Below are 13588 nucleotides of genomic sequence, written 5' to 3' on the forward strand. Positions count from 1 at the left end.
CCTACCACCTTGCCCTGGCGATGTAGTAATTAGGGGGTCGAAAAGTGCCCCTTCTGTTGGCTTTGGAGGCCTTCAGACCTCCTGGCCTCTTTGGGGGGCAGGCTCGGCAGCCGGAGATTGCGGGGATTTCTCTCTGAAGTCTGAGCACTTTTGCTACTTCCTTTCTACGCAACTCATGTCATCACTAGTGGATTTACGCGACGTCCCTTCCTCTAAAGCTACTGCCGTATATAACCCCCAGATCTCCACGCCCCTGTCTCCCCAAGTCTGGGGGGATTTGGGGTGTGCAATCGCTGACGTGAGGAGTTAGCTCCCGAGGAGGCACGGGGCATGGTGGGCTGGGTCCTCGGGTTGGCAGGCACCGCAGGGCCAAGGTCTGCGTTGCTGCTAGAGCCTTGGCGGGGAGCCGGGAGCGGGGTATGGGGGGGCCGGGGCCGCCGGACGGGAGAGGAGGGCGCCGCGCGGCCGGCCGGGAGCCGGGAACCCACACGCGAGGCGGGGCAGCCGCCAGGGTCGGGCCGGGGGCGCTACCGGCCGGGGCAGCGCGGCCAGCGTCCTGCGGGGCCCAGGATGGCCGCCAGGGGGCGCTGCGGGCTCCCGCTCGCCTCCCCCCCCCCCCCCCCCCCGCCCCGGTAGGCGGGGCCGCGCTCTCCCCGCAGCCGCCGCCGCAGCCGCCGCCTGGGCCGCCCCGTGTCCCCGGTGGATCCTCCGCCGCCGCCGCCGGGAGCTCGATGCGGACGGAGCCCGGGCCGGGCCATGGGGATCCTCAGCATCACGGACCAGGTCAGCCCTTCTGCCTTCCCCGCTCCCTCCCTCCGGTGCCGGGCGCCGCCGCCACGCGAGCCCGGGGATGTGCGGCCTAGGCCGGGCCCGAGCCCGGAGCTCCCGAGGCGCCCGCCCCGCCCCGCGCCGCGCTCCCCTCCGCCGAGTCGGTGCCCTTGGCGGCCCGGCGACGGCGGAGACGCCGCGAGAGTGCCCTGCAGCCAGGACCCCAGCGTGGAGCCCCCTCTGCGACGCCCCCCTCCGACCTGGAGGCCCCCGCCCCCCGCCCGGGGCCGCGCCGCCCGCTCCCTGACGCTGGCTCTCCCCGCAGCCGCCCCTGGTCCAGGCCATCTTTAGCCGAGATGTGGAGGAAGTGCGTTCCCTCCTCTCGCAGAAGGAGAACATCAATGTGCTGGTGAGTGGGGATCGGGGAGGATGGCGAGCCGGGGAGCCGGGCCCTGGGGTTCCGGACTCCTTCCCGCCAGTGGGGGGCTCCGGTCTCCCCAGTTCGGATGACGCCGCAGCGCTTTCCACGCCGGGTGGGCGCCGGCTCCCCCTTTGGGGATGGAGAGGGTCGGGCTCGCAGCGCAGACCAGAGCCGCGTTCCCCCTGAAGCATCCGTGCCCGCAGCCCCTCCTCTCGGAAGGGACCGCTGCGCGGCGGGCCTGACCCCTCGCCCACCCTCCGCGGTGCTGGCGTGGACCCAGGGTCGGGATTTAGGGTCTGCAGGACCTGTGGGAAGAGGGTGTGGGGAAAGGCCTGGGGTTCCGTATTCACCACCGCAGCTGCTCCTCTCTTCTGCCTTCCCAGGACCAAGAGAGGCGAACCCCACTGCATGCTGCTGCCTACGTAGGCGATGTCCCCATCCTCCAGTTGCTACTGATGTCAGGTGAAAGCGGGCGCCGGAAGGTGTGGCGCCGGGGAGGGGCCTGCGGGAGGAGCCTCTTTCTCCGTATCCAAGGCTTGTTCTCTGGACACTGGTCCAGGCCGGGCTCCAGCCCCATCCAGGCTCCCCGGCCTGATTCCTGGCTTCCTTTCCTGCCCCTTCTCCACCTCCTCTCTAACGGGGAAATTACTTCCCCGCAGGTGCTAATGTCAACGCTAAGGACACACTGTGGCTGACCCCTCTTCATCGTGCTGCTGCCTCCCGAAATGAGGTACAGGCCTCCCCTTCGCTCACCAAAGAGGATGAGTTGGTTAAAGGTGGAGGTTAAGGCTTGGAGAGCCTCAGTCCTCTGCCCGACAAACTGGTCTACCCCCGGACAGGGAGAAGGCCAGACCTTGGCCCCTCCCTCCTGCCCCTAGAACTGGCTGGAAAGGTGGGGCTGAGCGCTGCCAGCTGATGTGACGTCAGGGCAGAGCTTAACACTGGGCTGGCAGACTGCAGGGGGCCCCGCTGCCAGGCCTGAGTGACTCATCCTTCCCCGGGGGGCCACCTCGGAGTCCGATCCCCCTCTGGGCACTGAGATTATGTTTCTCGTGAGGAGGGACAGGGATGGTGATCTGCTGCATCCCTGCCTCAAGCAGTATGAAAGTTGACAGCACAGGGGTCAAATCTGCCTCACCAGATGAGTCCATCAACCCTGCAGAGGGAAAAGGAGGCCTCCCTCTTTTAAGTCACTTTCCTGGCTCGAGCCACCAGGGAAGGGTGGGACCGAGGCCAGCGGGAAGGGGGTGGGTGGTGATCAGGAGGGCCATTTTAGCCTGGGTTTTGGAGAGGAACCCACTCGTGAGGTGGGTTTGCTTACCGAGGTAATGAAAGTGATTTTGGTGCCTATGGAAGGGTTGAAGGAGGGCACTTGGGCATTTATATCTCAGGGGTGTTTATCTTTCCTAGAAGTAGTGGGGGAGTGGGTCCTCTGTATGTGTGGGTTTGCTTGGTAGGGACTCTGTGTGGGTGAAGATTTTCAGGGTCGGGTAGAGAGTAATATTGGTGGCTTGAGGAAGAGGAGGGCATCTCTGGTTTTATCAGCAAGGTAGGGAAGGTTTAAGCTCTAAGGAGACCCAGAAGAAGATGGGAAGTAGGCATTGAGAGGCTAGATATGCTGTGCTGGGGGCAGGGCATGTGGGGGAATGGGGCCACCTGTGCCATGCTGACCTGTTCTTCCCTCCATTTCCTGTTGTTTTACTTCCTAACGCCCTCTGTCATCTCTGTTACCCCTGCCTCCGAACAGAAGGTGCTGGGGCTGCTGCTGGCACATTCAGCAGATGTGAATGCCCGGGACAAGCTGTGGCAGACACCATTGCATGTGGCTGCCGCCAACCGGGCCACCAAGTGTGCTGAGGCTCTGGCACCCTTGTTGAGCAGCCTCAACGTGGCTGACAGGAGCGGGCGCAGTGCCCTGCATCATGCAGTGCATAGTGGGCATCTAGAGGTGAGGACCACTTCCAGTCCATGCCAGCCTAGTCCTTCCCTTTCCTTCCTCCTCATCTTTCCTGGCTTCTGGGCCATCAGCCCTGGCGAGGAGAAACCCTGATGGTTATATGAGCCGTTGGGCTCATGCACTGAATGAATGGGCACATTAGATTGAAATTCTTGACTTGGACTTCAGGAGGGTGGCAAACTCTCTGGAATTACATGGAAAATGTTTTTTACATGCCTTTTTCTGATGTGAGAGTCAGTGTCTTTCAGCACATTTCCAAAGACTTTTGAAGAGTTTAAGAACCACCAGATCGGGGGGATATAAAGTATACCACAGGGAATATAGTCAGTAATCATGTAATAACTATGTACGGTGCCCGGTGGGTACTAGAAGTATCGGGGAACACTTTGTAAAGTGGTGATTGTCTAACCACTGTGCTGTACACCTGAAAACAGTACAAAACAAAATGGAAAGTAAACTGTAATTGAAAAACAAACAAACATACAAAAAACAAAAAAAAGCACCACCACCAGATCACCTGAAGAGACTTCCTCAAAGTCCAGTTTGTGAGGGATCTCCTTCGTAGTGCCTGCCTCCTCTGTTCCCGCTGCTTCTCCAGATCAGTGGTCGCCAACTGGTGGTCCGCAGACCACGGTGGTCCGCGAGGTCTGAAAGACTGGGGACCGCTGCTCCAGAACCAACACCATTAGGCTGCCTCAGCCTTTTCAGGAGCTGAGGTCTCTGTTCTTAGGTAGGTTGAGGGCATGAACGTGGCACTGACGGTGTTTCCTGTCCTGATACAGACGGTGAGCCTGCTCCTCAATAAGGGAGCGAGCCTGAACGTCTGTGACAAAAAGGAGCGGCAGCCTCTGCACTGGGCAGCTTTCCTAGGTGAGAAGATGCACGGGAAGAGGAGGAGTTTGGTCACTCAGATTCCTGGGGCAGGGCGGGGGGGTGCTGCCCTCAGAGAGGCACTCCACAAACCCTGCCTGAAAGCATCCTCTCTTCTCAGGGCATCTGGATGTCCTGAAACTGCTGGTGGCACGGGGAGCAGACCTTGGCTGCAAGGACCGCAAGGGCTATGGGCTGCTCCATACAGCTGCTGCCAGTGGCCAGATTGAAGTGGTGAAGTACCTGCTCCGGACAGGGGCTGAGGTGAGGGTGCTGAGTACAGGGGCTGGGACTGAGGGCGGGGAGTTGGGGGTCAGAGTCTGTTATGGAGATAGGAAGGTATGGTTTCGGGAGCCATGGAGGATGTGAAAGGGTCTGAGTAATGCTTACCTTAAGTAATAGTGCCCTCAGTCTTTTGGGTCAGGAATCTGAGGGAGCTGAGGCAGTTGTTGGATTTCTGGGGTTCTCTAGGCTGTTTGTGCCAGCTACCACTTTTGTTTAAACTGATACTCCCCTTTCCCTCACCCCGGAAACCCAGATCGATGAGCCCAATGCTTTTGGGAACACAGCTTTGCACATTGCCTGCTACCTGGGCCAGGATGCTGTGGCTATTGAGCTGGTGAACGCAGGAGCCAATGTCAACCAGCCGAATGACAAGGGCTTCACACCACTGCACGTGGCTGCAGTCTCCACCAATGGCGCTCTCTGCTTGGAGCTGCTGGTCAATAACGGGGCTGATGTCAACTACCAGGTACCGGAAGGAATGGGCTGAGGCCAGTGGGGAGAGGAGCCTGGCTCTGGGGTCCTGGCCATATCTTCCTTCTGGATAACTCTCTGGGAATTGTCCACTGGCTTCCTGGGTTGATCAGAGCTTGCCTGGGACCTGTGAGAATGTGGGCCGAGAACATGTCCATGGGCTATACCATCCTCAGGGATGTGTCCTTTGAAAGGGGGGACAGGGCATTCTCTGTGCTTTGTACTGAGAAAAAGAAAAGGAAAAAACACACGCCATGTTTCCACAGAGCAAAGAAGGCAAAAGTCCTCTGCACATGGCTGCCATCCACGGCCGTTTCACCCGCTCCCAGATCCTCATCCAGAATGGTATGGATTCGGGAGACTGCTCCCTTCTCCTCTTCCCCCAGAGAACTCATTTCTAGAAAACCTTTCCTTCCATATTCTGCCTCCCACCACGTCTTCCCGTCAGGATGGCACCTGGAGTTCTGAGCTAGGCACCAATGGAAATGGCCCTGCTCTGCCTGCCCCTTCCCCTAAGGCCAACCAACAAGAGGACACATGTGGAATGCTTAGCCTGGCACGCGCACTTACTGAGCACTCAAATGGGCGCTAACTAGTAGAAGTGGTCTGAAGCCTGAGGCCTGCTGAGTTTATGTATGTGCATCCCCCGCAGGCAGCGAGATTGATTGTGCTGACAGATTTGGGAACACGCCACTGCACGTGGCCGCTCGCTACGGACACGAGCTGCTCATCAGCACCCTCATGACCAATGGCGCGGACACCGCCCGGTGAGTCAGGGCTCCTGGACCCACTTCTAGGCTGCCTCAGATGGCTCACATCAAACAGGGAGGCACACAGAAGCTTGCTAAAGGGAAGCTTGCCATCTCCTGGGCTGGTGGTGGGTCACAGGAAGTGGTCTAACTGGTCCCGCCTGGACCAAGGAGTGAGTCCCAGCTTCTCCCTAGGCGCGGCATCCATGACATGTTCCCCCTGCACTTAGCTGTCCTTTTTGGATTCTCTGACTGTTGTCGTAAGCTGCTTTCCTCAGGTACGTGTTGACCAGGGGGGAGGTGGGCAGGTATATAGGGGAGCAGACGCTGTCCTGCTCAGTGCCCTTACCTGGGATCTGTGGCTGGTCTGGCCCTGCAGGTCAGCTGTACAGCATTGTATCTTCACTCAGCAATGAGCACGTGCTTTCAGCTGGGTTTGACATCAATACGCCTGACAACCTTGGCCGCACCTGTCTTCATGCTGCTGCTTCTGGAGGGTGAGTGCTTCCCCTCCCAGGCCTGGAGAAGAGAGCCGGCAGGGGCCAGCCGCTCCTTTCCTGCCCACATCTCCCCTCACAGTGGAGCAGTTCCATCCTCCCTCTGCCCCTCCCTGCGCCTGTGGCTTCTCCCTGAGGCTGCCACTCTCTTATCCCCATCCTGCTTCCTTTCAGGAATGTGGAATGTCTTAATTTGCTGTTGAGCAGTGGAGCTGACTTGAGGAGGAGAGACAAATTTGGAAGGTGTGTTAATGTGCACAGGTGTACGCAAGGGTTGTCTGATTAGAGAGACAAATGATAGAGCGAGGGTTGGGGGTTGGAGGCTAAGGAAGGAGAATGTCCCTGATTCTTCCACCCGCCTCTTCCACTTCTCCCCAGGACGCCGCTGCACTATGCAGCCGCCAACGGCAGCTACCAGTGCGCCGTCACCCTGGTGACCGCTGGGGCCGGCGTCAACGAGGCCGACTGCAAAGGCTGCTCCCCGCTCCACTACGCCGCCGCCTCTGACACCTACAGGAGGTGAGGCTCCGCCTTGGCCCTCTCAGCCCCACGCACCTCCCTGAACCTCCCCTGACTTCTTCGCTCTCCCTCCCACAGAGCAGAACCCCACTCATCCTCCAGCCACGATGCTGACGAGGACGAGCCCCTGAAGGAGTCCCGCAGGAAGGAGGCCTTCTTGTGAGTCGCTGAGACCCGGTGCGGGGTGCTCTCCTCTCCTCCCACCACAGGCACTCGGCAGCGGAGTGTGTGGAGCCGAGTTCAGGGCTGCACTCAGCACTGTGGGTAAAGACAAGCGTACGAGGCATAGTTTCTTCCTCAGGGAACAGGTGGTCTTCTTGAGAGGATCAGAAAAACCAAACACACCAAGTCTTTGTTTATTCCACAGCATTAATTGAGTAATTACTATTAGCTACCAAGTACTGTGCTACGTACTGAGGATAAAGGGTAAATTACCCCACATTTCTGCTTTCTAAAAGCTGAAAATCTGTTGGGAAAGATAAATGAAAGGACACTTACACATTCTAATGTGAGATGTCAATAATAGGGGAAGTTGGGTACGGAGTAGATGGGAACTCTGTACTGTCTTCACAGTTTTTCTGTAAATCTAACACTCTTCTAAAATACAAAGTTTATCTTTTTTAAAGGGTACTTACAATCAAAGAGGCTCAGCTTTGTGGTCTTTGGCAAGTAACTTAACCTCTCTTTGCCTCAATTGCCTCAACCATAGTAAGGATAAGACTAGTATCTGCCTTATAGGATCATTATGAGGATTAAACTGTTTAATGCGCAGGAAGTGCTTAGAACAGTGTGGCACCTGGTGAGGGCTATATTGTATGATCACTGCTAGTGCAGCCACTACTAAGCAATGCGAAGGGGCCAAGGGAGTACAGATGGGGAGGCACCTCACTGGGAAGGCTGGGGAAGGCCTCACACAGGGCAGGATGCTGGGCCGGGGCTGAGATGAGTGGTCCAGATGAGCTGGGAGGAGAAGGCATTTAAAGTAGAGGGTCAGCATGCCTGGAGGTGGGAGAGTCAGTCAGCAGACTGTTGATAGCTGGTGCTTGTGTCTAGGTTCTCTAGGAGGGTGTTGGAGCCCAAGTGGTTTAGGGCAGACCTGAAGGAGGGTGGGTCTGGAGCTGGAGTGGAATGGGCAGGAGATAGCACACCTGGGTGTTGGCCAGCTAGGCTTGGAGGGGCTTTCTGGCCCTCTCTTCTGCCCGTCCCAGAACTGTGCCCTCCTGGACTGGGCCTGTCCCCACCTCACAGTCTACTCCTGCCCCCAGCTGTCTGGAGTTCTTACTGGATAACGGTGCAGACCCCTCCCTGCGGGACAGGCAGGGCTACACAGCTGTGCACTATGCAGCCGCCTATGGCAACAGACAGAACCTCGAACTGGTACGTGTGGGATCTGGCCCTGGATAGGGCACCTTTGTGTTTGTGGATTCCGAAACCAAGGGTGACTGACGGAACCAAATGTGGTCTCTAGGTCCAGGGGCTGGCTCAGGGGATTACTGTTGGTGGGGGACAGGGCTAATATCTTGGGATTTCCAAAACCTTAGCACCTGCTATCCTGCCATTGCAGCTCTTAGAAATGTCCTTTAACTGCCTGGAGGATGTGGAGAGCACCATTCCAGTCAGCCCTTTGCACTTAGCTGTGAGTCCCAGCCTTTTCTTCTTGCCTGCCTTGTCCTCACCTGATCCACGCGCAGGCGCACACACTGTGAACTGCCCTTGCTCTGTCTTCTTGTGAAGATGTGGCAGGCAGGCAGTGGTCTGGAGAGGGGAGGGCATAGTGCAGGTGAAGAACCCGAGGGGCTGAGGAGCTTGTGGGGAGGACTGCTGGTTGGAGTCTCCCCAGGGGCCCGAAGAGCAGAATGAGGCAGTGTCCTGAGCTGTATCCATTGGTTGCCCACACCCCTCCAGGCCTACAATGGTCACTGTGAAGCCCTGAAGACACTGGCCGAGACGCTGGTGAATCTGGATGTAAGGGACCACAAGGGCCGGACCGCGCTCTTCCTGGCTACTGAGCGAGGCTCTACTGAGTGTGTGGAGGTGCTTACAGCCCACGGCGCCTCTGCCCTCATCAAGGAGCGCAAGCGCAAGTGGACACCCCTGCACGCTGCTGGTTCGTATGCCCCTGAGGTTGCTCCCTCCCCTGGCCACACCAGGCCTTGGAGGCTGGTCCACCATCCCTCCTGAATGGGATTGGGGTTGGGAGTGGAGTGGGGTGAGGAGGATGGAAACATCATATGCTGATTTGTAGCTTCCTATCCCCCGACCCCTTTAGCCTGGCCCTGGCCTCCTTCCCCCTGACCATGCCCTGACACAGGCCCCTTTCCTCCTAGCTGCCTCTGGTCACACTGACTCCCTGCACTTGCTGATCGACAGTGGGGAACGAGCTGACATCACAGATGTCATGGATGCCTATGGACAGTGAGTGTGGGCCAGGGGTGGAGTGCAGGCTTTCCCATCACTGCTGGGCCCTCACCCTTCTGCCCCCTCTGTAGAACCCCACTGATGCTGGCCATCATGAATGGCCATGTGGACTGTGTACATCTGCTGCTAGAGAAAGGATCCACAGCTGATGCTGCTGACCTCCGGGGCTGCACCGCCCTCCACCGTGGGGTAAGCGAGCCCGGGTGGGGTTGCTCATTGACGGGCCTGGACGAGGAGTGCAGGACCCACCCGCAGCCGCAGTAGGACAGCAGAGCGTCTAGCGGGTGGGCCAGGACTTTGTACCAAGTCTTAGTGGGCCTCACTGTGTTTGCTCCGGGATGAGTGCTGGACATCCGCAGCGGATCTCCTGGATCACCTTGCTTTGTAATCACATACAACCACCTGCCCCCCACCCAGGCCTGCCCCAGGATGCCCTGCTGGCGCTGTCCCATTGGATGAAGAGGCCATTACCCAGTCCTTCTCCACCGTCTCATGTCCTAAAGCTGCCTCCTTGTCCCCCAGGATTGTTCGGTTCCCTTAGTCTCGTTACTCCGCACCTGTCTCCCATTCTAGAGTGCCAGGATTCACTCTTGCCATCCTGATTACATTGGCTTAGAGCAGTGGTTCTCAACCTTCCTAATGCCGCGACCCTTTAATACAGTTCCTCATGTTTGTGGTGACCCCCAACCATAAAATTATTTTCGCTGCTACTTCATAACTGTAATTTTGCTACTGTTATGAATCGTAATGTAAATATCTGTGTTTTCCGATGGTCTCAGGCAAGACCATCCGAACCTCGCTCTATAGCAGCTAGCAGGGTCGCCTGAGACCATCGGAAAACACAGATATTTACATTATGATTCATAACAGTAGCAAAATTACAGTTATGAAGTAGCAACGAAAATAATTTTATGGTTGGGGGTCACCACAACATGAGGAACTGTATTAAAGGGTCGCGGCATTAGGAAGGTTGAGAACCACTGGCTTAGAGAGTAAAAGAAGCAGCTGCTGATCGCTAACACTGGGAGTCACTGTTGTAAAGGCTAGGATTGGATGGGGTGGTAAACACAACACAACATACAGGTGATATGTTTGTAGAATTGTATATCTGAAACCTGTATCATTTTATTAACCAATGTCACCCCAATTAAAAAAAAAAGCCTAGGATTGGAGCTCTGGATGTGGCTCTCACTCCTGGGCCAGCCCCAGTGACTGGTCATTGGAGAGGGAGTGGCTCCTCAACCACACTCCCCACCCCAGGCAGTGACCGGCTGTGAGGACTGCCTGGCTGCCCTGCTGGACCACGACGCATTTGTGCTGTGCCGAGACTTCAAGGGCCGCACCCCCATTCACCTGGCCTCTGCCTGTGGCCACACTGCAGTCCTGCGGACCCTGTTGCAGGCTGCCCTTTCCACAGACCCCCTGGATGCCGGAGTGGATTACAGCGGATACTCGCCCATGCACTGGGCCTCCTACACTGGTATGGGCCTGGGTCTTTGCAGGCACAGGAGTGTGTACAGAGACTAAGGACAAGTGGGTTGAGGGAGGGACCTGGGTTGATCTGGTTCTGGAGGGAGAATGGAGTGTCGGGAGATGGGAGAGGACAGACGTAGGGAACCTTGTTGTTGTCTGTCCATCACTGCTCTGCCTTCCTCACGCCAGGACATGAAGATTGTCTGGAGTTGTTACTTGAACACAGCCCGTTTTCATACCTGGAAGGGAACCCCTTCACTCCTTTGCACTGTGCAGTGTAAGTCCCCTCCTACGCCTCCGCTCTGCTCAGGGTCCCTGACCTGGGCTTCGGGCAGGAGTGGGCTTCTCTGGTCCCCCCTGCTGAGCCTCCCTCTTCCCCCAGAATTAATAACCAGGACAGCACCACAGAGATGCTGCTGGGAGCTCTGGGTGCCAAGATTGTGAACAGCCGAGATGCCAAAGGACGGTGAGTGGTGGCGAAAGGCCTGGGGAGAAGCCTCTCTGGGCTCCTTCCTGCTCAGGTGGGAGAGCCTCTCCTGTCTCACTGTGCCCGGACCCCCACCCGCAGGACCCCTCTTCACGCCGCTGCCTTCGCGGACAATGTCTCTGGGCTCCGGATGCTGCTGCAGCACGAGGCTGAGGTGGACGCCACTGACCACACCGGCCGCACCGCGCTCATGACGGCGGCTGAGAACGGGCAGACTGCTGCTGTGGGTGTGTTTACGGAGGGAGGCGCTACCCTGGGGTTTCTGCAAGATGGGTCAGCCCTGCCTGGGGGTTCCGGAGGCAGGAGGCATGTCTTGGGGGCTTCACCCTCTGAGACGTGGTGCACAGTGGATGCAGAGAGGAGGGTGAGCCGGGATGGCTGCTGCTCGGGGGGGGGGGGCGTCAGTCCCGCTCTGTCCCCTTTCTCTTGTAGAATTTCTGCTGTATCGAGGGAAGGCAGACCTGACTGTGCTGGACGAGAACAAGAACACTGCCCTCCACTTGGCTTGTAGCAAGGTACTGCCTGCAGTGGTGGTGAGGCTGCGCAGGGCAGGGCATGATGAAGGGGCTGGGGGCTTGATGGGGTGGAGGACAGGCGTGGAAGTCAGGATCAGCTAGCTCAGTGGTCGGCAAACTGTGGCTCGTGAGCCACATGCGGCTCTTTGGCCCCTTGAGTGTGGCTCGGCGTTAGAACCACTTCAAAATAGACTCGCCCAGGCCGAAAACTGACTTCTGCGCATGGGCCACGAAGTTTCAATCGCACTGTACGTGCGCGCCCGCACGTGGTATTTTGTGGAAGAGCCACACTCAAGGGGCCAAAGAGCCGCATGTGGCTCGCGAGCCACGGTTTGCCGACCACTGAGCTAGCCTGTCAGACGGTGGGATAGCTCTTTGTCCCACTGCCACACGCCCCTACTCCTCTGTGGCCTGCAAGTCTGCACCCTGTTCCTCTCCCTCAGGGCCATGAGAAGTGTGCCCTCATGATCCTGGCAGAAACCCAAGACCTTGGCCTTATCAATGCTACCAACAGTGCGCTGCAGATGTGAGTGCCCGGGGAAGGGGCTCCGGGCGGGGGGGGGCGGGGGGAGCCGCCTGCGTTCCAGGGGCTCTCTGGCGCTCACAGTGTTTGCTCCGCACCCTGCTACTCTGGCTGGGGGTGGAAGGGCAGCTTGCATCCCACCGACTTCATGCTCCTCTTTCCTTCCTTCCCAGGCCACTCCACATCGCCGCCCGGAATGGTCTAGCTTCTGTGGTGCAGGCCCTGCTGAGCCGTGGGGCCACAGTGCTGGCTGTGGATGAAGAAGGTGAGTGGAGCCCCCTCCTGTTGTGGGTTTAGGGTCAGGGACACTCTTCAGGAGGTGACCTCTTAAATTTGCTATGACCTGGCTTTTCGTCCCAAGGGAACTCTTCAGAGCAGGGACCCAGCACCAGCATGCTGGTCTCTGAGGGAAATCTGTTGGAACTAGGTAGAGCTAGCAGGGTCCTCAGGGAGACCCCCACATCCTTCAGCCCCCTGTCCCCCATGCTCACCTTTAGCCCACACTTCCACAGCCTACCTGCCAGCTTCCTTTGACTGTCATGGCCCTGACTTCCGGCCATACTGGGTGCTTGCCTGCCTTGGTTCGTTCCGCAGATAAGAGAGCTCAGGGCCCGGGAGAGGGGGAGTGGGGGCCCAGAGACAGGACTCGGTGCCTTAGTTCCCACCCTTCCCTGCAGGTCACACCCCAGCACTGGCTTGTGCCCCCAACAAAGATGTGGCAGACTGCCTGGCCTTGATCCTTTCCACCATGAAGCCTTTCCCACCCAAGGACGCCGTCAGTCCTTTCAGCTTCAGCCTGCTCAAGAACTGCAGCATTGCAGCAGTCAAGACGGTGGGTGGCTGCGGGGCCCTGCCCCACGGGGCCTCCTGCCCCTACAGCCAGGAGCGGCACGGCGCCATTGGGTTAGATGGCTGCTACTCTGAGTAGCCCCTTTCCAGTGTCCCTCTCCCTGCCGGTGGCTTGATATCTTATTCTATTTATTTAGAAAAAGTCTATACATTTAGGGCACTTTAAAGGAGAACACGACTGGGGTGGGGGTTGGAGGGGGGAGAAAAGCACTGGGGAGCAGCTGCTCACCCCTTTGCCATACCATCCTGGCCTGGCAGGGGTCTGGGACTGACAGGGAGCACCCCAGGCCCTTGGTACCCCCAGGGCAGCCCCTTCTGCCAAGTGTCCCAAAATGATTGCTAAATGCCTGGCTCCCCCTCTCTTTTACCCCATCTCTCAGTTCCCTCTTTCTGCTGCCAGCGACCCCAACTCTTCCCTCCGACTGTCCTCTCTGTGTCCCCCTGCCCCTCCTGCCAGGCAGATCCCTTCCTCCTCTTCCATACCCATCACTGCCTCCCTGCTCGGCCGGCTCCTCCATCCCCGCAGCAGTGAGAAGCCTTAATTTCTGGTACTGTGTGAGCACTCTGGGGGCAACCCCCTCCCCCTTCAGGGGCAGCTAGTGGACAAGGGGGGAGGGTATTTAGCACTGGGGCCTGGAGCTTTTCCCCCATTTCTGTATCCCATCCCCCTAAAGTTCAAATGCAAAACACTTGAAGCAGCAACTACTGTACCTGGGCCCCAATCCTGCACTCTCCCCTGGCGCCTCATATGCAAATCAAGGGCTGGTTCTGCCCCCACAGCCTACT

The 13588-nt window shown here is 58.1% G+C and overlaps 1 protein-coding gene across 2 annotated transcripts; it reads left to right on the plus strand.

Annotated features, from left to right (window-relative positions):
• The first annotated feature begins 650 nt into the window (after positions 1-650).
• Positions 651-13588, plus strand: ANKRD52 (ankyrin repeat domain 52). Of its 2 annotated transcripts, none has more exons than XM_054718964.1 (28): positions 651-783; positions 1094-1177; positions 1573-1651; positions 1849-1919; positions 2937-3137; positions 3929-4016; positions 4138-4280; positions 4555-4767; positions 5039-5117; positions 5425-5539; positions 5717-5799; positions 5901-6018; positions 6193-6261; positions 6397-6537; positions 6616-6696; positions 7746-7914; positions 8102-8173; positions 8443-8644; positions 8865-8952; positions 9027-9144; positions 10216-10435; positions 10618-10705; positions 10811-10894; positions 10997-11142; positions 11348-11430; positions 11874-11956; positions 12127-12218; positions 12631-13588. In XM_054718964.1, exons 1-28 carry the CDS (start codon positions 757-759, stop codon positions 12879-12881), a joined length of 3288 nt encoding a protein of 1095 aa, XP_054574939.1. In that variant the 5' UTR covers positions 651-756; the 3' UTR covers positions 12882-13588. The 2 variants fall into 2 exon arrangements, with proteins under 2 accessions (XP_054574939.1, XP_054574940.1); XM_054718965.1 differs by having other exon boundaries at positions 7803-7914.

The sequence above is a fragment of the Eptesicus fuscus genome, chromosome 7 (assembly GCF_027574615.1).
Source record: "Eptesicus fuscus isolate TK198812 chromosome 7, DD_ASM_mEF_20220401, whole genome shotgun sequence".
NCBI classification, from domain to species: Eukaryota; Metazoa; Chordata; class Mammalia; order Chiroptera; family Vespertilionidae; genus Eptesicus; species Eptesicus fuscus.